Source organism: Neoarthrinium moseri (genome assembly GCF_022829205.1).
Source record: "Neoarthrinium moseri strain CBS 164.80 chromosome Unknown scaffold38_Wmoseri_CBS_16480, whole genome shotgun sequence".
Classification (NCBI taxonomy): domain Eukaryota; kingdom Fungi; phylum Ascomycota; class Sordariomycetes; order Amphisphaeriales; family Apiosporaceae; genus Neoarthrinium; species Neoarthrinium moseri.
Window position 1 is genome coordinate 191,868 of NW_026055152.1, and position 22,637 is coordinate 214,504.

Sequence of the window (22,637 nt, forward strand, 5' to 3'; positions counted from 1 at the left end):
GCTCGATCCCTTCCTTGACCTTTGCATACGCACACACCTCAACATGGTCGTCACTTGCAGACCGGCCTTGACGCCAGCATGGCTAACTTCGGAAATACAGCTGTGCCTGGCGCACTACTGCGACCTGCATGGGCCGACGCCTCTCATGGTGACGGAGGGTCTGCCCGTACCATGCTCACAATGTTACGACGACACGACCGAACTCGATCGGCCACAAAGCAACGGCCCGACAGGTCCTCACCCCTCGGTGTCTGATGCACTACGCAAGATGACCCTCGATGCGACGCGCCACTCCAGCTCGCCGGCCTCGGAACAGGACGCACACATGCACCGGGCCGCTGTACGACGGGCGACCAAACTTGGTACGAACAAGCCTGGCTCTCCGGCCGCCGTCGAAACACCACCGCAAAGCCCGCGCAATGCGCCCGAGACCTTCGCCGAGTCGAACAAACAAGGCAGCCTGCGCCGTGATTCCAGCTTCCGTCGCACGTATGACGACTACGTGACAAAGCGTGCAAACCCCTGCCAGAACTGCGCCCTCACGCTGCCCAGGCGACAGGACAGCAGTAAGAAGACCGGCATGGACAAGACTACGGGCGCAGACGATAAGGCGGACCTACGGGGCCCAACGCTGCGGACTCGTGCCCCTTACGCGCGCGTCTACGGAGGCAGCAGTAGAGACGCCAGCCCGCCCAACTCGAACCCGCAATCCTCATGCACTTCCGATGATGACGAGGAGGTGTCACCTACAGACACCACCCGGCACGCCACGACCCGACGGCCTAACACCTCGACGTCACGCTCCAGTATCTCGTCCAAAGCGAGCATGACCACCCACACGCACTATCTGGATTATACAAGCACCCACGAGCCGCAGATTGCCAATACGTACTCCATCGTCCGTAACTCGTGCCTGCGGACGCTGTCTTTTGAGACCTTACCCCGGCGGACAGATCACGGCTCGGCCAACTCGTCAGCCATGAGCAGTCCGGTGTCCAGCGTTGCGCCGTCGCTGCCACCCTCCTATACGTCGCCCCCTCTGTCCGTGAACCCGGCCTACATCAGTGCGCCTCCCACGCCCCAGTCTGCAGCTTCCGGCGGCCCCATATTCTTTGGAGACTCGATGAACGGATTCACAACGGCATACATATTCCGGATACCTGACATGCATGCTCGCGGCAGAAAGCGGGTGTATGCATTCCTCGCCCTCACCACGCACCGGGAGAGACTCGCAATGAAGGTATTCAGCTACATATCAGCCGCTTTCCGGGACTTGGCAGCATGGGTTCAAGACCTCGCCGAGGCAGAGGCTGAGCGCGAGCGCGAAAAGCTGGAACAGGAGGGAGGGCCGGTTGCCGGCCTCGGGGCTCAGTACGGAGGAGGCTACGAACGAGGCCCACGGGATAGTGGAGTAGGCCTCGGGCTTGGCGGTGGCAGCGTCTCTGACCGCGACCGAGAGCGAGACCGGGATAGCGGAAGCAGCTTCCTGACCGGTGGCGGAAGGGGTGGCTTTACGCAACGTATGGGCATGGGCGGGTCGATGGGACCCGGCGGGTTTGCGCCCAAGTCGCGCGGACTGGCTGAGTTGGTGGGCCTGCCAGATTTCTTCATCGAGCTGCACGCGCGGTTCGTGAGAATGCTGCTGGAGCTTGGTGTTGTTCTTGGCTCCTAATTGGACCTGGCCAGCGTACCATGGTCTTGGGGTAGCAGAGGTGAGTGATGGAGGATGTCGACACCTCCGGCGGAAGGACGATGATGGAAGATACCCAGGTGTGCGCAGAGAGGATGCTTGAACCCGACGAGATTCCCCCAGCTAGAGCTCAGCCTCGGGGTGCTTGAGCTCTAGCTTTGTACCAACATGGTGATTTGGGCGTTGGGAAATCGGGTGCGTATGGCGTTAACTGGTTGGTTTTCGCCCTTGGGGACCCGAGCATTACCACCGCTGAGCAAAGACGTCAGTCATCTAAACACTATATGGCACCACATGAGCCTCATTGGAGGCTTGTTGGTGGCCAGGATCCGAAGCGGAGGATCACGAGGTAATGATAATGAACCCCCACGGTTGCTTTTGTTTGCTTGTTGTTTCTTTGTTTATCCGGCCTCTCGAGGCAGCTGCACACATGTACCATAGAGATGCGAGAGACGATAGGAATGAGCGGAGGATGGATAGATTTTAGCATGGCGGTCCCAAAGGCATAGCGGGACCAGACGGATAGACAAAGCGTTGCGCGATGGAAGGCAAAAACAAATCGGGGGCAAAAGGAACAGGGACCAGCAGCTGCCAGCCAGCCAACCTCATAGACCATATAGAGAATTCGAGTTTACCCAGAAAGATCATGACTGGAATCCATGACAGTTTGCCTATGGTAATAGGTAGTCGGCAGCAACAGCGAGCTAAGATATGGCGTGCTCCAATGTGCTCTTCACGCCAGCCGTGAAGAAGTTGCAGGTAACACGTGCGCGTGCGCGAGCCCAAGGACAACTGGGGGTGGATCCTGGACTAGCAGCACGCAATACATCGAGACGGTGAGGTTGATGATACGGGCCGCGGTCGTGGCACATTGACGTTCGTGGTGATGATGGTGTTGGACCCAATAGTTGAAGGTGTGTCCTGATTAAGAGTGATACAGCGCACTATAGAGAAGAAGAGGTAGTTATTCTCATGCACGGGTCCAAAACGACGGTCCGCATACTCGATAGCTGCCTTGGGGCGAAGGATGTCCGCCATGGGATCTGGCAACATCTAGGCACCCGTCCAACCCATTTACCTCCATCTGCTTACATCGCCCAAAAGTCAAGTCCCAGGCACAACACCCAGGCTAGTCTCTGGGTATTGAAGGTGCATGCTGTGCACTACGTGTGAGCGAGCGCCGTCGCCTATAAGGAAATGGTGCGCTGGGTCCAGCTTCTCTGGGCTGACAGTCAGATCTTGTACATGGAATAGGAAACCACTGAGAAATTACCGGTAGGGTTATTATACGGCCCTCGCATCGTGGCTCATCGAAAAAAAGAGAAGAGGGGGAGGTACAATTAAACGGCTGGAGTTCTTGGATCGAATATCAGGACTCGTCCAGTGGGGTCGTCGGTCGAAGGCTACCGAGGTAGAGATGCTGTACATGAACCTATCTATCATCACTTATGGAGAAAGACAATAGCAGCCGAGACAGTATGTATGGCGTAGTTCAGTTAAGTTCCCACGAGATACACTTGAGGTCGATAATACGAATTCGGGTTTCATCCAACTATGGCATCACCATTGCGCAGTAAAACGCCTCCTTTATTGCTAGTTATGGTACATTGTACACGTCACAGCTCGGCTCCTATTCGAGCGGGACTGCTATGCTCACGTTATGAGTTCATCCATTCCACCGTAGCCTTTCTTCCGCAGGACGCCATTGTCGTGAAAGCGTAGCGACCCCCAGCAACAACCGCAACAAGAAAGCCCACCGTCCTCCCCGTTTATTTGTAGAAGTCAAATTTGTTGTCGTCACTCGTCCCCTTGACCTGGCTGGAATATGCGTCCTCCAGATCGGACTGGATGATGTTGTACCGATTTTTCCTCACGGCGCGCAGACCAGCCTCCTGCATGATGGCGGCAATGATGGCACCGCTGAGGGGGTCGTTCCTCGTGATCAAGCTGTCCAGGTCGACCTCGGGGGCCAGGCTCATCTTGCTGGCGATGGTGGAGAAGATAAGACGTCTTTCTCTGCGGTCGCGCAGGCTGGGGAACTCGATCTTGCGGTCCAGACGGCCAGGTCGCAGCAGAGCGGGGTCGAGGGTGTCGGCACGGTTGGTGGCCATGATGACCTTGACGTTGGAGGTCTGGTCGAAACCGTCCATCTGGTTGAGCAGCTCGAGCAGGATACGCTGGACCTCTCTGTCGGCGCCGGTCTGGGCGTCGAAACGCTTGGTGGCGATGGCGTCGATCTCGTCGATGAAGATGATGGCGGGCGAGTTCTCGCGGGCCATGCGGAAGACGTCTCGCACCATGCGGGGACCCTCACCCAGGTACTTCTGCACAAACTCGGAGCCGACGACACGGATGAAGTTGGCCGTGGTGGAGTTGGCGACGGCCTTGACCAGCATGGTCTTTCCGGTTCCGGGGGGGCCGTAGAGCAGGACGCCACGCGGAGGGTCGATACCGATCTGCCGGTAGAGGTCGAAGTGCGTCAGAGGCAGCTCGACGGCCTCTCGGATCTCCTGCTTCTGCATATCGAGACCACCAACGTCGGCGTAGGTGACGTCGGGCTTCTCGTCGGCGCCCAGCATGGCAATGGACGAGTCGGCCTCCGGGGGCAGGATGTCGACGAGGGCATTCGAGTGGCGGTGGAGGGCGACGGAGGACGAAGGCTTCAGCTTCTCGCGGTCGAGGGTGGAGAGGATGCGAACAACATAGTTGGAGCCCGTGCTAGACTGTACGATTCCGGTGCTGGTAGGAGAGGACGGGTTAGAACGGAGACTGGTCTTGTCTGGCAGAGAGCCGAAGAGAGATGGGGGGGAGAAGGGGCCGGGAGGCGAAGTGGAATGGATGCTTACTTTTGGTCGATGGCCTCCATGAACTGGCCGATGACCAAGGGTACACTCTGGATGCGCTTGATCTCCTCCTGAGCGCGGACAAGCTCGCGCTTCAGGCTCCTCTGCTCATCCTTGATGTACTCCTCCTGCAGCTGGATGTACTCGAGATGCCGTTGCAGCTTCTTCAGTGTGGCATACTCGTCGCCGCCCTGGGCGGACAGGCCCTCGATATCCTCGACGTTGGGTATGGTGGAGGGGATGGGCTTGCTGTGGGGAGCGACCGTGTTGGCCGGGTTCTCTACCGCGACGTCGCCCATGTTTGCTGTGCGGGAGCCGCGAGTGTGAGATGTGGGAGGAGCGAGAGGCGGGTCTCGCTGGCAACGTCTGTGATCGTCTGTGCTTTGGCGGTCCTTGGGAGGGCGGGATTGAATGGACGGATGCAGATCGATGTGGCTGTCCGCGTGGGCGGATGGGTGTGATGATGATGGTGGTGATGTGGTGTGGATTAGGGAAGTCGATGGATGAAGTCAGCCAAAGCACTGCTTGGACTACAGTAGAGCTGTGCGGGTGTACCTAATTAGTGCCAGTTACGCCAGCCTTTCAGCCTTGAGCTTCCATGGAAGCCCGCTGGGGGTGGGCCCAGACCAAACCCTCCAATCAGAACAACCAGGGCTGCTGGGATCGGAGGAATGCTTGTACCTCCAGGCCCAGGCTGTCTTTCCACCTTCTGGCGACTCGACCTGTGGCACTCGATGTCAGTAAGTTACTACGTTACCTAGGTAGATAGCCATGTTGAATGAAAGACGTGTTGAGTCGACTATACCCACTGCTTAAGTTCGAGATATCTTATCCTGTGGATTGACGACACATCCCGGCTACGAACGACCATCCCAACTCCACAATCTTGTCCCGTTGTGCCTGAGTGACTGGCAGCTGAGCTGTGTTGGTGCGTCTAGGCAACTTGTCAGTTAATGGAATTGTCCTTGGGCATAACGAGGCTCTTGGCCAATCCCCAGGTCGTACCGTGATCGCCCGTTGCAGAGACTTGCCTCATCAACGGGCGACGCCGAGCTACGGGAGGATATACCAACGTCCCCAAGTGCTTCCCTGTCATCACATGCGCCGGTCACCAAGTGAGTCGTTACTCCGTAGAGATAAGGAAGCGAGTTATGAGGTACCCCAGGCATCGGCACTAACTAACAACCAAGGTACAGTAACCACTGACTGACACCCAAGTCCGACATCGCCCACCCCCGTTTCGCCCGTCTCAGTTATCCAGCATTGGATACCCGGCCTGGGCCGAGATATGCACTGTGCCCATGTGCATTCCAGCAGAGGCAACTGTCGGCGGCACAGTGCCTGTTTGACGTGCTGTAAGAGGCAACTTGGGCAAGCTTCGACCTTCTGGAGATCCGGCCAACCATCCGCGTACGACTCTGGCCAATCAACCCCGTCAACCACCCACCTCATCCCACCGTCCAAACCATGCCATCCCAACAGCTGGCCGCGCTGGTTGGTTGGTTGGAGCTGGGCCCAAGGCTCCTGGGGATCCCCAGGCTGCTTCTGCTTCTTGCATCCCGGAGTGTTGCAGGTAGCAGGTGCCCAGGTGGTGCTGGTCCACGGGTGTCGGGTGCTGGTGCTTGCTCTGCTCAGGTGACTGGAGTGACTTGACTCTTTGCCTCGCCTCGCCTTGGGCCTGGCCTGCCGACCATTTGTCTCCATCTTCAACAACCTCACCTGCCCAAGCACACACAAAACCCTCTCTCTGCCTTCGTCGTCTTCTTCACACCTTGGAGGGGATCCTGCTCTACGTCGCATCCCGGAGTTGGCGGTTGCCTCGTCACTGTACCTACGGGTCGCCTTTCCGCCTCTTCCTTACTGTATCACCGTGTCTACCCACCCGTCTATCTATCTGCCTGTGATACTGTAGCCATCGGCGGTACTATAGTCCTGCCCGCCACCCTCTGCCATCGTCGCCGTCGTCGCCGTCGTCGTCGCCCGCCGCCCGATATTGTCACTTCACGTCACGTCGAGTTGCCACATCGCCGAGTCGTCATATGAAACCAGCTAGACAACCGCTCGCTCTGGTCCCGGTCCCGGCCCTGGTCCCCGCCCCCGTCCCCTGATCGGTCGTGGCCAGAAAGAAGCCTGCAATCATGTCGTCGTCCATTGCAATCCCCTCCGGCCGGGTTTCGGCCTCGGCTTACGACGACGAGAGCCCAAAGCCGGCCTCCAGCTCGTCTTCCTCCTCCTCCTACTCGACCTCGCCCCACACCCCGGCCATGGACAAGGCCTCACCGTCTCCGTCTCAGTACCGCCCCAAGTACCTGCACCAACGTCGGCCCAGCCTTCTCAGTATGTCCCCCTCCTTTTCCTCTCTCATTAGTTGGCTTTAGTTTGGCGTACACCGTGTACTGATCAGCCACCTGCTGCAGGCACCTCTTTCTGCAAAGACGAGTGCAAGGTGATCGACATTGGCGACCCGGAGGGCCCCCGGCGACTGGTGAGTCCCCACCCTACTATCAATCAATAGCCAGCCCCCGGGCCAGACTGGGGCCTGGTTCTTGACTCACACAACGCCGACCGCCACCGCTCACCCTTACCGTTACCGTACATGCGCTGACAAGGCCCTCCCTCCAGATCTCGTACCTCTCTTCCAGCCAGGGCTTCGTGTGGAACCCCGAGATCTTCCTGCCGTCATACGTCGACTGCGATTACGTCCCGCTGGAAAACCGCCGCGAGCCCGTGCACGAGATCCGGCTGTCGGACGACGAGGTCAAGAAGATGCTGCCGCAATGAGCTGCTGCCCGCATCGCCGTTGGCCCGCCTCTGGGCCCGCTCTCGCTCGCGTGCCCGGCCGATCGACGACTTGATTTACAGCTACTAGACGCCCCGGAACTTTCTCGCGAGAGCATAACTGTTCTATGCATCGGAAGGGTGACGCATTCTGGGTCGCATTCTGAGTCAAGAGGGATCATTTCGGCACTACGTTTTGTTTTCGACACGGTCGTTGACCGCTGTTTCCCCCATCGATGGGTTCATGCTCGGAGTTCTAGGGCACACGGAATGGAGTTCCTATATCATGCGCGGTCCTTTCCTTTCCTTTCCCTGTTTTTCTTCGCTCTCACCCTTATCATGTTTATCTTAGGTTTGGATGCTCTCGGGCTGGCGTTTACAAGGCTGCAGCCGCTCGGCCATGGTTGGTTTTGCTTGGGTGTCACATAGGTACAATATTCCCATCTCGGTCTACATGTCACTCATAGAGAGCTATCCGAAATTGATTGCTTTTCCCACCTCAAACCCTCCCCCCAATGTAGAGAAGCTTGCCTCCGTGCTACGTGGCGTTGATCAGTCGGGCCAGCAGTGGACAGGGGAATGGAATGTTCATGTGGAAGTGCTTGCATGATCAGCAGTCGATGCTGCTGGCGCTTTGCATCCCAAGTGGGCACGAAGACCATCTTTACCCGGGTGACACCGGGTTTTCAAGAGCCCAACAAGCCCAACAAGCTGCCACAGGCATGCAGAGGACTTCCAGGTCGCACCCAGCCAGAACAGCCTCGGGGTGGGGAACCCTGACCAGCTAGATGGGATAGGGTAGGACGCGTACGAGATACGAGACGGAGTGCGATCTGCTCGTATGCTTCGTCCCCAGCAGCTGGCCAGATCCTCGTTCAACAGAGGACAACACTCATCCAGTCATCCCCTCCTCCTAGGTACGGCAACGGCACTTGTTACCATTGCCCGCAGAGTGGGAGCGAGGCAACGTCAAGCCCCACGCTTGCTTTTGGCCAAGCTTACTGCAACGCAGAGCTGATAACGCTGCTTGGAAAACGGCTATGTAACAGAACGTGGGGTATCGCACCCACTAGCCGCCTGCGGGAAAAGTGAGGCGGGGGCGCTAGCCGTAGGGGCGCGTTTAGCTGTGCTGGGCGCCCCGATTTGCCGGGGACGACTGGGGCCAGGGGGAGATGCCAGCCAATGCTATGCCTGCGTGGATCCCCAGGGGTCCAAGCTAAGCATGTACGCTGTAGGGGATCTGTAGGGGACTGGAAGTACTCGGCAAAGCCCCTGCCCTGCGAGCGAGCGGCGCGGAAGCAAGAGATGCAGCCATTCTTGGGCGCTTTGCTGCAACACTCTCTACACCTGTTGATCATCACCACGGCCTTGTATCTTCCAGCCTGAAATGTGTCGTAGATTTGATGCTTGCGAATTGCAGTTCAACTTCGAGTGGCCGTCTCCCATGCTAGCTCTGTAGTGGCTTGGAGCGTCGAGGCCCTTGGGGAGGATTTCCCTTCTCCGTGCACCGAAGTACTGATGTGCGTGTAGTCGCATTGCTCACCTGTTGTGCAAAGATGTCTCGTATGCATGCGTAATGAGCCCCTTTCACGTGGGCTTCCCACGATTCCAGTTTTGCTCCCCACGGCAGTTTGTGCTCACCAGGGCAGGCGACTTGTGTGACAGAAATGGCAGCCTTGACTACAGAATTTTTCGCATTATGGTCTGCCTAAGAAGGAGGAAAATGGAATGAAATGCCACTTTCAGATGCACCTTGAGGTTGGATACTTTGACCATGTAGCCTTGCGTTATCTCTAAGGGGGAGTAAAGGTCTGACTGATACCAATTCCACTAGGCCTGCGATCAGGTTTCCAATGAAAGAATAGAGGCTCTCCCTCGAACAGATCGCGGAACATCACCCGTGGATCTTATAGTGCTATGATAGCGATAAAAGTAACAGGAGCGGAATTGGAGCGTTCTTATATAGCTACCTAGAAGATGTACGTCAGCCACATGGCTCGAACCTGACGTGCAGCTCTCCCATCGTCACCCAAGCTCAATAAGCATCAGCACATTCCCTTCATGAGACTTTATCATGTTCGAATATCTCTATGGACTGGTTTTCGCGTTATATATAGTAGGATTACTGATGCCCTTTGAACAGTACGCCAGTGTTGACGCCAGAATCCACCAGGTCGAACCATGCAGCCGGCTACGCGCATAACGGAGAATTCCCAGGCTCGTGTTTGGAGCCACACGATTGGATGGATACCTGGGGAAGCAAGAAAGCTCCACGATGGTCTGACTCTTCGAGTTCAGAGGCCTGAACGAAGGTCTCGCCTTACTAGTGACCACAACTCTACCTCTTCGAGTTCCTTCAGTATTTGGAAATAAGGCACAAGACCATTTGAATATGATTGATGCTGCCCGGGTTTGGAGTCTTATCATCTCCTCTATTCCTGGGAAAGCTTCTCCCCCAGTACCCGCCTAGTGAGCAAGATGGTAGTGTACAAAATAAGGATGCGAGCCCTCAACTACAAATCCGAATCAAAGGAGGTAGGAAATGATATAGCGACTGTTGACGAATGCCAAAATATGAACCTGAACTCCGTGCTATGCTGTCCATGCCGTAGTCCTGCAACGCCCTCAATGCTGTCCGACCTTTGGGTCCGTGCCGGGTCCCGACATGGAAACCAAACTCAAGAATATGTTCCAAATGAATCCAACGCAAGAAGATACGAGAACGCGCCACCTCACTGGCACCCATAGAAAGTTGCAAACGGCAACAATGGGCCACAGGTGCCACCCTGCCCTGACCAACTGAAAAAGTTTCTCCCGGATCACATCAAAAACGTCGACGAGATGGGGCACGCGGGCTATGTTCGTAATGATGAGAAACGTTGTGATCATGACACATAGCCCTATTGTCTGGTCTGCAACCAGTTTGGCGACCACATTCTTCCAGCTAACCTTGGTCGCCCCCGAGCCATGGTCTGCCGTCTGTGGTGGTGGTTGGAGGGGTACGTGGGTGTCCTTATCCTTTTCCCCAGGTGCAATCACAGGCGGCTGGCCGACATGAAGTGCCGCATGTGTGGGGAACCGATGCTCCAAAAGATGATGCCAGACGTAGCCGATATGGGCGCCGATGAAGCCAAAGACAGCAAACTCGAAGATGCGTTGACGATCCAGGGGTTGTGGCTCCTTCGAGCCCCACTGAACGGCTACCTGGGCCGTGAGATTTGCTGCCGCTTTGATGAAGGTGTTTTGGATGGCAGTAGATATCATCGACGGCATGGTAACCTCCAGTGGCTGAATGCAGCTGGACCTCGTCCAGATCTGCAAGTCGTGGTGGTCTCGATATCTGAGATGGACTTGTCACGCGACTAGGCTGCATGCATGGGAAGGGAAGTGGTTAGGAAGACACGTTGACCGAGTTTCATGTAATCTCGGCTAGTTCCGCCGTTGCGGATCCTGGCAACACGGCGGGTGGGGCTCAGACACAGTACTGAACTATGTACGTCCAACATGACAGACCCGGCATTCCGGGACTTGCGCTTATTATTGCATTATAAGTCTCAGCACTACAGTAAAGGAAGCCGAGGGTTAATTGGTTGCGGCAAATTTGGCATCACCACCGCGTCAAGTTAGTTAGAGGTGCAAACCCTCCAATACTATAGAATGCGAAGCTACTTATTCAATCCATGCCGGCCAAGGGCCCACACACAGTCCGGAAGATTTCACATAATCACTTCACAACATCAAGATTACCTACCGATTTTCGGCAGGTCAACCACGGTTCATGTGTCTACGCAGCTGTCCTGGTTGCGATGTCGTTACTATACGCAAGTTCACCTGCAAAGAGGTCCTTAGACTTATCGTCAAATCCCGCGTAGACAACTTCCAGGTGCAATTGTCAGGCCATAACTATTCTACTTCAACTCAACTTTAAATCGTAAGCAACCATTATGGTTCCGCAGCTCGAAACTAAATTAGAGTCTGCGCGAAGGCCTCGCCTTTTCCCTCCATCCGCAAGGAACACGACCAATGCCACTACGAACAGATTCACTGACCAGTAACGAACAAAAAAAGACAACAGAGACACACAGAAAGAGCAAAAAGTCGACGCCTGTGTGATTCGAACACACGCTCCCGAAGGAAATGCCTAACTTATCGCTGTTGCGAGATAGCAGGGCATCACGTTAACCACTCCGTCAAAGCGCCAAGTGACTAAGGTTGGAAAACGGCGAGCTTATGCTCGCTTAATATGCATTTGTCACGGCCCCACATTTCCTCCACTCCAGAGCAACCCACTTCGACCGAGTTTTGTTTCACTATCACAGCCCTTCTTTCTGGCTGTCCATTGCACCTTCTCTTTCCATGAACAACCTTCCTCTTCCTAATATCATAATCAGAATTAGCTATTAAGTGGATACGAATGAGGTTATAAGGTTCGTTATAGTCATGCCCAATAGTGTACTATGGTAGGCAGTGTTGAATGCACGAGACTAGCTAACCCCAACTTTGTACCAACACGGAGGAGTGTAAGATTACACAGGCTCTACGAACAGGCACACGTGCCGTTCCAAATACGGTGAGCTTATGTTAGTATATGACACAGTTAGCCTCATTGGTCAAGGCATCATCAAAACTCTCGATGTTTAAGACATCATTGACGCGCCTAGATAACAGCCTCCAGTGAAAGTGACAGGTGCGGATCGTGGCATATACAGGGCCGTCACAAGGCCACAGAGTATTTCAGGTTGACATCATTTCGATACTGCCATCCCAATTAGAACTAGTATCAATCTGATGTTCATAGCTCATACGAATATGAAAACCCCATCTGTGACCTAAGGTCATCTGGGTGACCGGTGCAACGCGCCCTATGGCCTCTGCCGGTGATAATCAACATACCGTTAAGAATGAGAAATCTGGAACGGGTCTACGCGGGCCAGTTCTTATCCATAGAACATGAAAGTGCTGAGCAGTACTTATTGGTATGAGCACACCGGTAATAGCGAGGGAAATCGGTACCACGTCAGGAATAGGGGGCGGTTTCCTTTGACTGGGTATGCAATATAACTTGGTTCGTGTAGGCTCGCCCTAGAAGTCTTATTTCAGGGGCATTTCGGTGCTTGCTGCCAAATCTAGCAGTTTCTCATTATCCAACCGGGACTTGACAAACCACCCACCGGAATCACCGCGACACGCAGCTAGAACATTGATTTCGCTAATACTTTGGCAATTCAAGTCACCATGCTCATTTGCTAATGCGGGGTCTTCATCTGAAGTATGCTCTCAATTGCAAAGAGTGGCGAGGCAAGAGACAGTCGTGGTCAACCTGGGCGGGGTCCGACATGGTAACAGTATGAACAGTCTTTCACAGCCGTCCCAAATATCGCAGCAAGCATTGCTAAGCCATTCTACAAGGTTTATGGGCAGTCAAATCTGCTTTACGGTAAGCGGTGGAGCCGCTTGCCTTGATGCTGGTGGTCATGGAGGTCTAGGAAGGAATATGACCCGATGGCTCATCCGTCGCTGCACGCGTTAATTTGAAACTGATATCGCGGCCCGGCCCGCGCACGTTCGAAACCCAGGAGCTGCAGGTGCACTGCAAGGAACCTGGGGTCCACACGGTGGCTCCGGTGTTTGACGTGAGCTTGATAACAGTCTTGGCCAAGTCGTCTAACACATGCCCCCGATCAAAGACTACATCTACCCATTCAGAGTCAAGACTGTAAGTAGTAAAGACATAAAGCCTACTCGGCCAAATTTGAAGGTTATTCTACGGCTTTGAAGGATTCAACGGCTGTAGGGTCACCGTTGAACTGCGAGATCTTGAAGCTCGCCCCGTTTCCTTGCAGGAACTTTGGCAGGGGGTTAGTGAGGCAATGGTGATTACTGACGCAAGTTAGTCTCAAACTCAGGCAGACGTGTCCACTTTCAAATGAAGCAAGAACACGCATTTTCTCGCCTCGTGCGGTACGGGAAACTGCTCAATGGCCGCCACTGAATTCCCGGCTTGATGAACGAGGACCTGGCGCTGATCATTTGACTTGATTGATCCTTACGAGATTCCTGAAGCTGGGATCACTTCAGCCTTCCTGGGCACTGTTTGTGGTGGGTTCGATGGCTCTACCGCAGAATCTCATCAAACGCCCAATCTTGGCATTTCTGCTTTAAACAGTTAAGAAGCCATCGTTAGCTCCACTGCTGGGTCATCTGCAAAGCCACAGTAACTAGAAAGTGCGGGGAGACGAATCAGGTGGAAGAGAGTATCTGCTAAGACTGGGCTTTGGGATGGGGTTATAGCCGAGCATACTACGAACTGCCGAGATATGCCTGTCTGTTTCCCTAACTAGCGCAAATCCACTATTCAGGTGGCCTGTGTGTGTAAGTTAAATCCAGATGTGAAGCGAATGCGAGCAATCATGCTGGAGAACCTACATACCGGTAGTCCAGCCTATCGTCCCTTCCGCTCGAGCCCCGAGTGCTTTAGGTAGAGGAATACATTTAAGTCGCCAGCCATCCTTCCAGTCACCGTCGAATCAAGCTTCTTGCCTGCCACCCATTAGGTTCTCTGTTCCGAATTATGTATATTCATCTCCTCGGGCTCCTCCTCGCCGGAGGCCTTGCCTTCTTTTATCTCCTACGAGCATTAATATCACCGCTTCGGTCCGTTCCCGGACCTCTACTAGCACGTTGTACTGACAGTTGGTATCTATGGCGGATAACAAAAGGGAAATTCGAGTTTGATAATATTGAGCTACATCGCAAACATGGTAACAGCCACCGTTAGTCCTTTGACCCGCTGGGACTAAACTGACATGCCAAAGGCCCAGTAATCCGCTACGGGCCTAACAGATTCAGTTTTGACGACCCGCAAGCTTCGAAGATCATCTACGGTCATGGAACCCACCTCAAGAAGTCGGCATGGTACGAGACCTGGAAATTCCCGAAACCAACAGATCAATGGAATTTATTCGAGGAGAGAAACCAGAAACGACACGCATTACTCCGTAAACCTTTTTCCAACACGTATTCAACCACATCCTTGGTGTCATTCGAGCCTTACATCGATGAATGCACAGACCTCTTTGTCCAAAGGCTCAGGGAGTCTGCTGGCAAGGGCGTAGCCCTTGACTTTGGCCACTGGCTTCAATGCTATGCGTTCGACGTCATTGGCAATATCACCTTCGCTCGGCGTTTTGGGTTCCTCGACCATGGGGATGACATTGGCGGGGTGATTTCCGCGCTCGAAACTTCCGCCAGCTACTCGGCTAAAGTTGGTGTATACCCTCAATTCCATGGATTTCTTTTCAAGTTGGCCGGTCTACTGGCTGGGGAGGATGGATCCGGCTTCAAGTTTGTAAACAAATTTGCCAACGACACGATCAAGGAGTATCGGGATAGCCGGAAGGCCGCGGTCGACTCATCACAGAGCGGGGGCGGTAATGAGTCCTTCCTGTCTATGTTCTACAAGAAACACGAGGAGAACCCTACACAGTTTACATCCTATCACGTCTTCGCTGGTTGCGCCCAGAACGTCGGCGCGGGCTCCGACACCACTGCGATCAGCCTGTCTGCGACATTCTATCACTTGTTAAAGAACCCACAATGCTTCCACAAGTTACGTGAGGAGATCGATGACGGTATCAAACAGGGCACTGTGTCGCAGAAGCCAACTTTTAAGGAGACACAGTCCATGCCTTATCTTCAGGCAGTGATCAAGGAAGCATTGAGACTCCATCCTGCTACTGGATTTCCCCTCGAGCGCGAGGTACCCGAGGGAGGTGCAACAATTTCGGGTCGGTTCTTCCCCGCAGGAGTAAGTGACATAGCATTTCTCTATTTACTGGACAAACCCAGGTTGACCATGGAGTAGACTATTGTTGGCATCAACGCATGGGTTGAGCATCGAAACAAACAGGTTTGGGGCGAGGATGCAGACCAGTTTCGGCCTGAAAGATGGCTCATTGATGACGCTGACAAGCTGTCGCTAATGAACCGTCACTGGATTCCAGTCAGTATTCTTCCCTTCAATGGATCCCCCTGTCCGCGCACAAAATCCTGATACCTTTGCGTTATCTAGTTTGGAATGGGTTCTCGAGTTTGCATTGGGAAGAATATCTCCCTGCTCGAGATGCAGAAGCTTGTCCCTCTCATTGTCCGTGAATTTGATTTGGATCTTGCTGGGGGACGTGCCTGGACCTGGACAACCATCAACCATTGGTTTGTGAAACCCAAAGGCTTCAAAGTGTTGGTGAATCAAAGAAACGATAAGGCGGAGGGTTGAGCTCATGTCAGGAGGAGCAAAGTGAGGCATGGTGGATTCGCCCAAACCTTGAAGTGCTCTGCCAATGTGTCACAAAGAAACAGCCATAGGATGGCAGTGTGGGAGCAATACAAGGACCGCCCACGGATATCTCCGCGACAAAGCAACATGAAAGCAAATTTCAACTCTGACGATCTGCGGATTCGAGGATGGAGCAAGACAGTTGGTGTGACAGGTTATGAGAGGAATATCAGACTTCAGTAGCAGCCAGGACAGAGGGCATGTGCTTGGGATGGACGCTGGTTATCGTGATAATGTCATACAGCAAGCCGGCAAGCAACGGTTGCACTTGGAGTATATGCCCGTTGGAATGCTATGATCTCTCTTCACGAGAATGAACGGCAACCTTGACGTCCAAGAGCAGCTTTAAACACGAAACCACGCAATCCTGGTCTATAGAGCGTTACTGTCGACCCTGACCGTAAAGAAAAAAAAGCCTACAGACATCGATATTCAGCCACTGAACGACCCTTTCACATTGTTGCGATTCCAGTGTATCAATTGATTGTATAATTATTACTTTAAAACTCTGTTTCCAGCTGTCTTAGTTGCAGTACTGCAAGTGTTGTTATCTTATCTTTGTGCCACTTACTGTACAGTACAGTACAGTACTTTCAGATGGGTGTACTGCGCCAATACTGGACTGTAGCCTTATCAGTGACCGATGTCGGCCCTACGCTAGGGCCAAAAAACTATGACTCGCAAAATTTCAGTGACACATCGTTGCTTCTTTCCTGGACTTCATATCAAGGAACCTCAGCTGTCAATTCGTTTGTCCGTCATCTCCCAATTGACGTTGGCTATTTACCAATTGACTCCCGACACCTCCAATTGACTTTTCTGTGCCCATCCCGAGCCCATTGAAAACCCGTCAACATGTCAAAGGGTCGCGTTTGCCTGTAAGCCGAAGCCCGCCCCCCCCAACCCCGCGGCGACTCCCGTTGTATGTTGGGTCCCGGCTGCTGATCTTGATGAATCCTCAGTGCCTACTCCGGTGGCCTCGACACATCGGTCATTCTGAAATGGCTTGTGCTCGAGGGCTACTCGGTCGTCTGCTACCTGGCCGATGTTGGCCAGGAGGACGCCCAGGACGCTGCCGCCATCGAGAAGAAGGCCATGCTGCTAGGTGCCGAGCGCATGGTCATTGAGGACCTCCAGAAGACCTTTGTCGAGGACCTCGTCTTCCGCGCCGTCCAGTGCAACGCCATCTACGAGGACCGTTACCTCCTGGGCACCTCCCTCGCCCGCCCCGTCATCGCCAAGGCCCAGGTCCAGGTCGCCGAGCGCTACAACTGCCAGTTCCTGTCGCACGGCTGCACCGGCAAGGGCAACGACCAGGTCCGCTTCGAGCTGGCCTTCAAGGCCCTCAACCCGGCCCTGCAGATCATTGCGCCCTGGCGACTGCCCGAGTTCTGCAACAAGTTCCAGGGCCGCCAGGATCTGCTCAAGTTCGCCGCCGAGAACAACATCCCCGTCTCCTCCTCCCCCAAGGCTCCCTGGTCCATGGACGAGAACCTGGCCCACTGCTCCTACGAGGCCGGCATCCTCGAGGACCCCGACCACACCCCGCCCAAGGAGCTGTGGAAGATGACCCTCGACCCCCTCGACGCCCCCGACAAACCCACCGAGTTCACCATCCACTTCGAGAAGGGTATTCCCGTCAAGGTTGTCGAGGGCGGCAAGGAGACGACCGGCTCGGTCGAGCTGTTCAAGCTCCTCAACAAAATCGGCCGCGAGAACGGCGTTGGCCGCATCGACATTGTCGAGACCCGATTTGTCGGCATCAAGTCGCGAGGATGCTACGATACACCCGGCCTCACCATTGCGTAAGTCGCTGCCCATTGCCCTCCACCAACCCTTTCTCCCCGCCATTCCTCCTGCTCTGCATCGAAAAACGTCATGTTCGCTAACAATGGCATGCAGCCGCCTGGCCCATCTTGACCTGGAGGGTCTCGTCATGGACTCTAAGGTGCGGGAGCTTCGTGATCAGTTTATCACCGTGTCCTGGTCTCGACAACTGTACAACGGCATGTACTTCAGCCCCGAGCGCGAGTTTGTCGAGAACAGCATTCTCTTCTCCCAGCAAAATGTTACCGGCCAAGTCAGGATGATGGCATACAAGGGCAACGTGAGTCTTCTTCAACCCCTCCTCCAATACCCCACACACCCATGAGGCGACCCCCCGCTGACTCTTTTTGATCTTTCCAGGCATATGTCATTGGACGATCCAGCGACGCCAGCAACCTGTACAGCGAGCAGGACGCTTCCATGGACTCGCTCGAGGGTTTCAGCCCCTGGGACACCACTGGCTTCATCGAGATCAACGCTCTGCGACTCAAGAAGTACGGTCTGCAGAAGCAAAAGGACGGCCAGCCTCTTACTAAATAAAAAGTTGACGAGAGTCAGCACGGTGGGTAGACAGTGTAGACAAAGAGCGGGCGCACAAGGTTAAAAATAAAAATTTAGTTATAATTCATGTTACGATTTCATCCCGAGCCAAAGGCTCTGAACAGGGGTGCCTACCTAACCTGCTTGTGTGTGCACGCTGTGTGTATCGAGAGATTTTCAGCCGAATAGCGAGAGATTTGGGACAAAAGTTCTCCGGTCTCGCGCAAACGAAGCGCGTACGAGGCATGATCTCCCAGCCAAAACACCGAGTACGTAGCGCATAGCAAAATTCGGTGATGATTCCGCTTTTACTAAGATATATAATACACTAATCGAACGCCTTACGCACAATGGAAGACTAACAAGTACAAAGTAAAGTCAAGCTGTATTTCAAATCAAAAGTACCCTCGCTCAACTTTACACCCACGAGATTTCCAAACCTGGCTTGTCCCTGATGCCATGCCAAGATGCCACCCTGAGTACTCCGTCCGCCGTCGTATATACCCTCCTAACTCCCCAGATCCGGAATGCTATACTCTGGAAGACGCGCCCCCCCTGTCGTGGTCTCCTGCGCCCTTCTTCTCCTTGCGGGCCTTGAACACGAAGTCGGCCATGACCTGGATGTGATCGGATGGGAAGTGGTAGCTCGGGAAGCCGGCCACGCGCTTCAGGTAGTGGTAGTCGGGAGGCCCGAGCAGCTCCACGGCGTCGAAGGTGTTGGTCGAGTACCAGATGTAGTCCAGCACGCCCGAGAAGGTCGGCGTGTAGTTCGTGAAGGTCAGGTCCTGCTGGGTGCCGCGGACGTGGGCATATGCGGAGCGCAGGCTAAAGGGGTGCGAGATACCGTCGCGCGTGAAGTTTCCGTAGGAATGGCCAGCGAGATCCGGATGTTCCGGAGCAACCCTGCCCCTGTCCAGCAGCTCGTAGACGGCGCTGTTGTAGATCGAGTTGTAGTCACCACAGACGAGCAAGGGGATGTCCGTGTTACTGCGGTACTCCTGGCTGGGCGAAGGCATGACGGGGGAATTCTCGGGCGTCAGCTCCGATAGCTCGTCCGTCATGGTCGAACGGACCAATTTCTTCTCGTCCATGGCGATAGCGGGCTTCCTGGTGTATCTCTCTGACATCTTGGTAACCTGCTCCATCAAGATACCCGTCTGTACGGCCTTGACATCGGCAAGGTTCTCCTCCCAACACAGATGGGCGTTGACCACGATGAATCGGGCACCGGTGGCGCGCGACTCAAAGAGGCAGAAGACACCAATCTGGTCCTTGGGCATGACGCGGTTGAAGACATCTTCGGTGGCCTTCATGTCAGGGCGGTTGATGGCAACGGACCGGAAGTCGACCAGCTGCTTGTCCAACAGTATGTACTTGGTATTCTTGTAGAAGATGGCACAACCATCAACGCGCCCTTGCTCAGTCTTGTCCCGCATGTGGGTCACCCGAGTTTTGGGCCAGTATACACCCCGGTAGTCAAGCTGTGCAAGTTCGGGGCTGAAGAAAGACTCGAAAGCGTCGCCTGAAACCTCCTGCAAACATAGGACGTCGGGTTCGCGCTCACGGAACTCGTCCATGATGACCTTCCGGCGGTATTCCCACTCCAAGGCACCAGAGGGAGTGTAGCCATAGACGGCAGCCGTGGCGTACCTGTCACACAGGATGTTCCACGACAGGATACGCAGCCGCTCCGCGCTCGGAGATATCCCCTCTAGAAGGGGAACAGGCATGCGGGGCTCCGGAGGCATGGGCACTGTACAGAGACAACGGTTAGAACATGCGACGAGATATTTTGGTGTGTGTGAGGGGGGGTAGTTGTTAAGGGGTTAGGGGGTTAGGAGGGGTATATAGGCAAAAGTCATCATCACATACCTGGGGCATTCTCCTTGAGGTGATTGATCAAGGCCTTGGTGCCGTTGTCAACGAGCATCTGCTTGGTCTCGTTATGGAGCGGGTTTCCCTGGACTCCTAACAGTTCGAGGGAGTGCAGGGCGCCGAGCTCAACGGGCAGTTCGCGGATCTGATTGTTGAAGACGAGCAGCTTGCGGAGCGGGGTGCACATGCCCAATTCGGGGGGGAGCTCGGTGAGCTGATTGTTGGACAGGTCGAGGTGGCGCAGCTTGCGGAGCTGACCGACGGCAGGTGACAAGTAGGTTAGGTTATTGGAGCAGAGGTAGAGCTCCTCGAGGAAGTCGTAGCGGTTGAACAGGGTCATGGAGATGGCGCGCAGACCCTGGCCACTGAAGTCGAGGCTCATCCAGTCCTGGCGGTCGTCGGTCTTCTCGACGATGACGGGGCGCCCCCTATCTTCCTCCTCGCCATCGACGGGCTTATCCTCGCTGTTGTTGTTGGCGGCGGTTGTGATGCTGGACAGGACGGGGCCGAGGCCGCGGTTCTCGGCAGCTTTGGCGCGGGCGAAGAAATGCGGCTGGTGCTGCTCCGTCATGGACTGGTGGGCGCGCTCCGACTCCTTGAAGGCCTTGAGCTGGTCGTTCATGTGCTCGCTGAGGGGTTGGCCCTGCTGAGCGCGGGCGGCGGCGCCGCCGTTCTGCGGGGTGAAGGGGGCGACGTTGGACAGGATGCCCGAGGAGAAAGCAGAGCTGGCGGCGTGGTCCTGCGTCTGCTGGTGGGGGTGCTGCTGTTGCTGTTGCGGGTGGGTATGGTGCTGGTGTTGATGTTGATGCTGGTGAAGATGCTGGTGCTGGCCATGATGCTGGTGTTGGTGTTGCGAGTGGCCGTGGTGCTGCTGGTGCTGATGCTGGCCCTGGGACTGCATGTAGCCATACATCTGGGGAGCCATCTGGCGGGCGGCGGGCACGCCATTGAGGCGAGAATGCTGGCCTTGCTGGGGGCCGTACATGCTCGTGGCTCGCTGCCTCGGGGCAGGCTCACACTCTTCTCTAGATTATCTAGAGGCTATGAAATGCTGCTGGCGGCGGGTCCATCCGTGGGGTGGCATGGAAAGAAAAAAGACCACGTGAGGGGATGGCGCGGCGGCGTGCGTGACTGGCGTGACGGTGTGTCGAACGCCAGCGGCGGGTCGCTGTGTCGACGGTCGCGGTCGCGGCTCGGGCTGCGGCGGGTGGACGTGATGGATGATGGGATGATGGATGGCGGAGGAGGGCAAGGAGCAGGTGGAAGCGATGAGGGCAATTGAGGGCCGGTCGATCAGGGCCGTGGTCGGCGGTCGATGGGCGGTGGTCGGTGGCCGGTTGATGTTGAGACTACCGTGGTGGTGAGACCGACTACCGGGGGGGAAACGGCCGAAGGAGGGTCGTCGTTTTTCCTGTCCTCACTTCGTCCTTCTGTCCTCACTTCTTCCGCTGCGCCGGGACGGCAAGAGGTGCGGAGGGCTGGCGTGTGGTTGAGTGATGCAGGGCAGTGTGTAATGACTATCAATCGAACGGATGGATCAACCTGAAGCTCAAGCTGGGAGCTGGGTCTTGAGGCTGGGGCTTTGGGGGCTTTGGGGGGCTTGGGCTGGTGCCGGCGGGCGGGTGTGCAGATTCCAGATTGGCGATGGGCGGACGGGGAACGTGGCGCATGCGGTCGGCGGCAGGCTCTCAAGCCCCAGGTCAAGCCTCAAAGCCTCGCTCGCTTAACTTAATTCAAACCTCAGTAGCCTCAAAGCCTCGTGAGTCAAGCCTCCATTCACCTCGACAGTGGCTTGTACCTTGTACCTTGTATCTTGGTGAGCCGCGGCGCTTGATTACCCAACTTATCTCAAGGCCTGGTATGGTGACTGGTTCGCAGTGGATATTAGCCAGGATATTCGACAGCCAGTGAATTCACCACACCACGAGTCAATCTGTGGAAAGCAATCGCCAGGCCACAGCAACAGAGAGCAGAACTGTGGTGGCGCTCCTCGGCAAGGCGGCTCTGGTCTGGCTCCGGCTCCGTCACTTATTAGTTACTGTGGTGCTCGCTGGGAAATTGGGACACTTACAACCACCCTCAAGCGGGCCACAGTGAGCAGAAGATGCTTTGGCAACATGCTGATCCAGCAGTGAACATGAGACCATTTCCCATTTCCTGCTGGATGCCACCCGGAAAATAAGTATTTCAATACCGAGCATGTGGTTTTCTTCCTGGCCTACCGCTGAAACACACATTTGAACGTCGCTCCCCTCAGCACATGGAGGGTTGGTTGGCGCCAGTCGACCAAGGCATGTTGCGCGACCTGCGCATCGACTCGGTTACCTTTTGAGCCTACAAGTTGGCATATGCAGGACTTACCGCAAGGCGCTCCTGTTTCTGCTGCATGTCTTCAAACCAACCCTGATGCAAGTTGGCCGTGGCTCTGACGAGAGCTTACGACCGCCTCGGGCCAGGCTCTTGAACACCTATACTCCAGTTCACTTTCCAGCTGGAGGCTTGCCTGGGCTTGGCTGGCTGCCGTTACACCAACTGCGTAGATAACGACAGCACGGCACCAGGATGACAGCCGCAGCCACCGCTTGGGGTAATATAGCTATCCGATGCTGGACACGGACAGAATCGTCTTCTGCTTGGAGAGGCGCGGAGGGTCAAGCTTGTGTTGTATGACTGTTGCTACATCCATAGCTTGCGTTATCGCCTGATCCAGATCGAGCGCACATCTCGACTGTCCTCACCGGCCGTCAAC

The 22,637-nt window shown here is 55.2% G+C and overlaps 8 protein-coding genes across 8 annotated transcripts; 4 read left to right on the forward strand and 4 right to left on the reverse strand.

Moving 5' to 3' along the window:
• Window positions 1-43: 43 nt before the first annotated feature.
• Window positions 44-1,672, forward strand: JN550_008820 (uncharacterized protein; the record flags this gene model as incomplete). The annotated part of the gene is made up of 1 exon (XM_049320823.1): window positions 44-1,672. The coding sequence occupies one exon, from the start codon at window positions 44-46 to the stop codon at window positions 1,670-1,672; it is 1,629 nt and encodes a 542-aa protein (XP_049169206.1).
• Window positions 1,673-3,459: 1,787 nt separating this feature from the next.
• Window positions 3,460-4,832, reverse strand: JN550_008821 (uncharacterized protein; the record flags this gene model as incomplete). The annotated part of the gene is made up of 2 exons (XM_049320824.1): window positions 3,460-4,429; window positions 4,537-4,832. The coding sequence occupies 2 exons, from the start codon at window positions 4,830-4,832 to the stop codon at window positions 3,460-3,462; spliced, it is 1,266 nt and encodes a 421-aa protein (XP_049169207.1).
• A 260-nt stretch (window positions 4,833-5,092) lies between these two features.
• JN550_008822 (uncharacterized protein) lies at window positions 5,093-6,237 on the reverse strand (the record flags this gene model as incomplete). The annotated part of the gene is made up of 4 exons (XM_049320825.1): window positions 5,093-5,255; window positions 5,399-5,467; window positions 5,539-5,659; window positions 5,745-6,237. 4 exons carry the CDS (start codon window positions 6,235-6,237, stop codon window positions 5,093-5,095), a joined length of 846 nt encoding a protein of 281 aa, XP_049169208.1.
• A 434-nt stretch (window positions 6,238-6,671) lies between these two features.
• Window positions 6,672-7,314, forward strand: JN550_008823 (uncharacterized protein; the record flags this gene model as incomplete). The annotated part of the gene is made up of 3 exons (XM_049320826.1): window positions 6,672-6,870; window positions 6,951-7,018; window positions 7,156-7,314. 3 exons carry the CDS (start codon window positions 6,672-6,674, stop codon window positions 7,312-7,314), a joined length of 426 nt encoding a protein of 141 aa, XP_049169209.1.
• A 2,622-nt stretch (window positions 7,315-9,936) lies between these two features.
• Window positions 9,937-10,584, reverse strand: JN550_008824 (uncharacterized protein; the record flags this gene model as incomplete). Its single annotated transcript, XM_049320827.1, has 1 exon — window positions 9,937-10,584. The coding sequence occupies one exon, from the start codon at window positions 10,582-10,584 to the stop codon at window positions 9,937-9,939; it is 648 nt and encodes a 215-aa protein (XP_049169210.1).
• Window positions 10,585-13,882: 3,298 nt separating this feature from the next.
• JN550_008825 (uncharacterized protein) lies at window positions 13,883-15,586 on the forward strand (the record flags this gene model as incomplete). Its single annotated transcript, XM_049320829.1, has 4 exons — window positions 13,883-14,072; window positions 14,127-15,118; window positions 15,176-15,313; window positions 15,383-15,586. The coding sequence occupies 4 exons, from the start codon at window positions 13,883-13,885 to the stop codon at window positions 15,584-15,586; spliced, it is 1,524 nt and encodes a 507-aa protein (XP_049169211.1).
• A 915-nt stretch (window positions 15,587-16,501) lies between these two features.
• On the forward strand, window positions 16,502-18,013 carry JN550_008826 (uncharacterized protein; the record flags this gene model as incomplete). Its single annotated transcript, XM_049320830.1, has 4 exons — window positions 16,502-16,524; window positions 16,609-17,451; window positions 17,549-17,753; window positions 17,834-18,013. 4 exons carry the CDS (start codon window positions 16,502-16,504, stop codon window positions 18,011-18,013), a joined length of 1,251 nt encoding a protein of 416 aa, XP_049169212.1.
• A 530-nt stretch (window positions 18,014-18,543) lies between these two features.
• JN550_008827 (uncharacterized protein) lies at window positions 18,544-20,873 on the reverse strand (the record flags this gene model as incomplete). Its single annotated transcript, XM_049320831.1, has 2 exons — window positions 18,544-19,766; window positions 19,886-20,873. The coding sequence occupies 2 exons, from the start codon at window positions 20,871-20,873 to the stop codon at window positions 18,544-18,546; spliced, it is 2,211 nt and encodes a 736-aa protein (XP_049169213.1).
• Window positions 20,874-22,637: the final 1,764 nt, after the last annotated feature.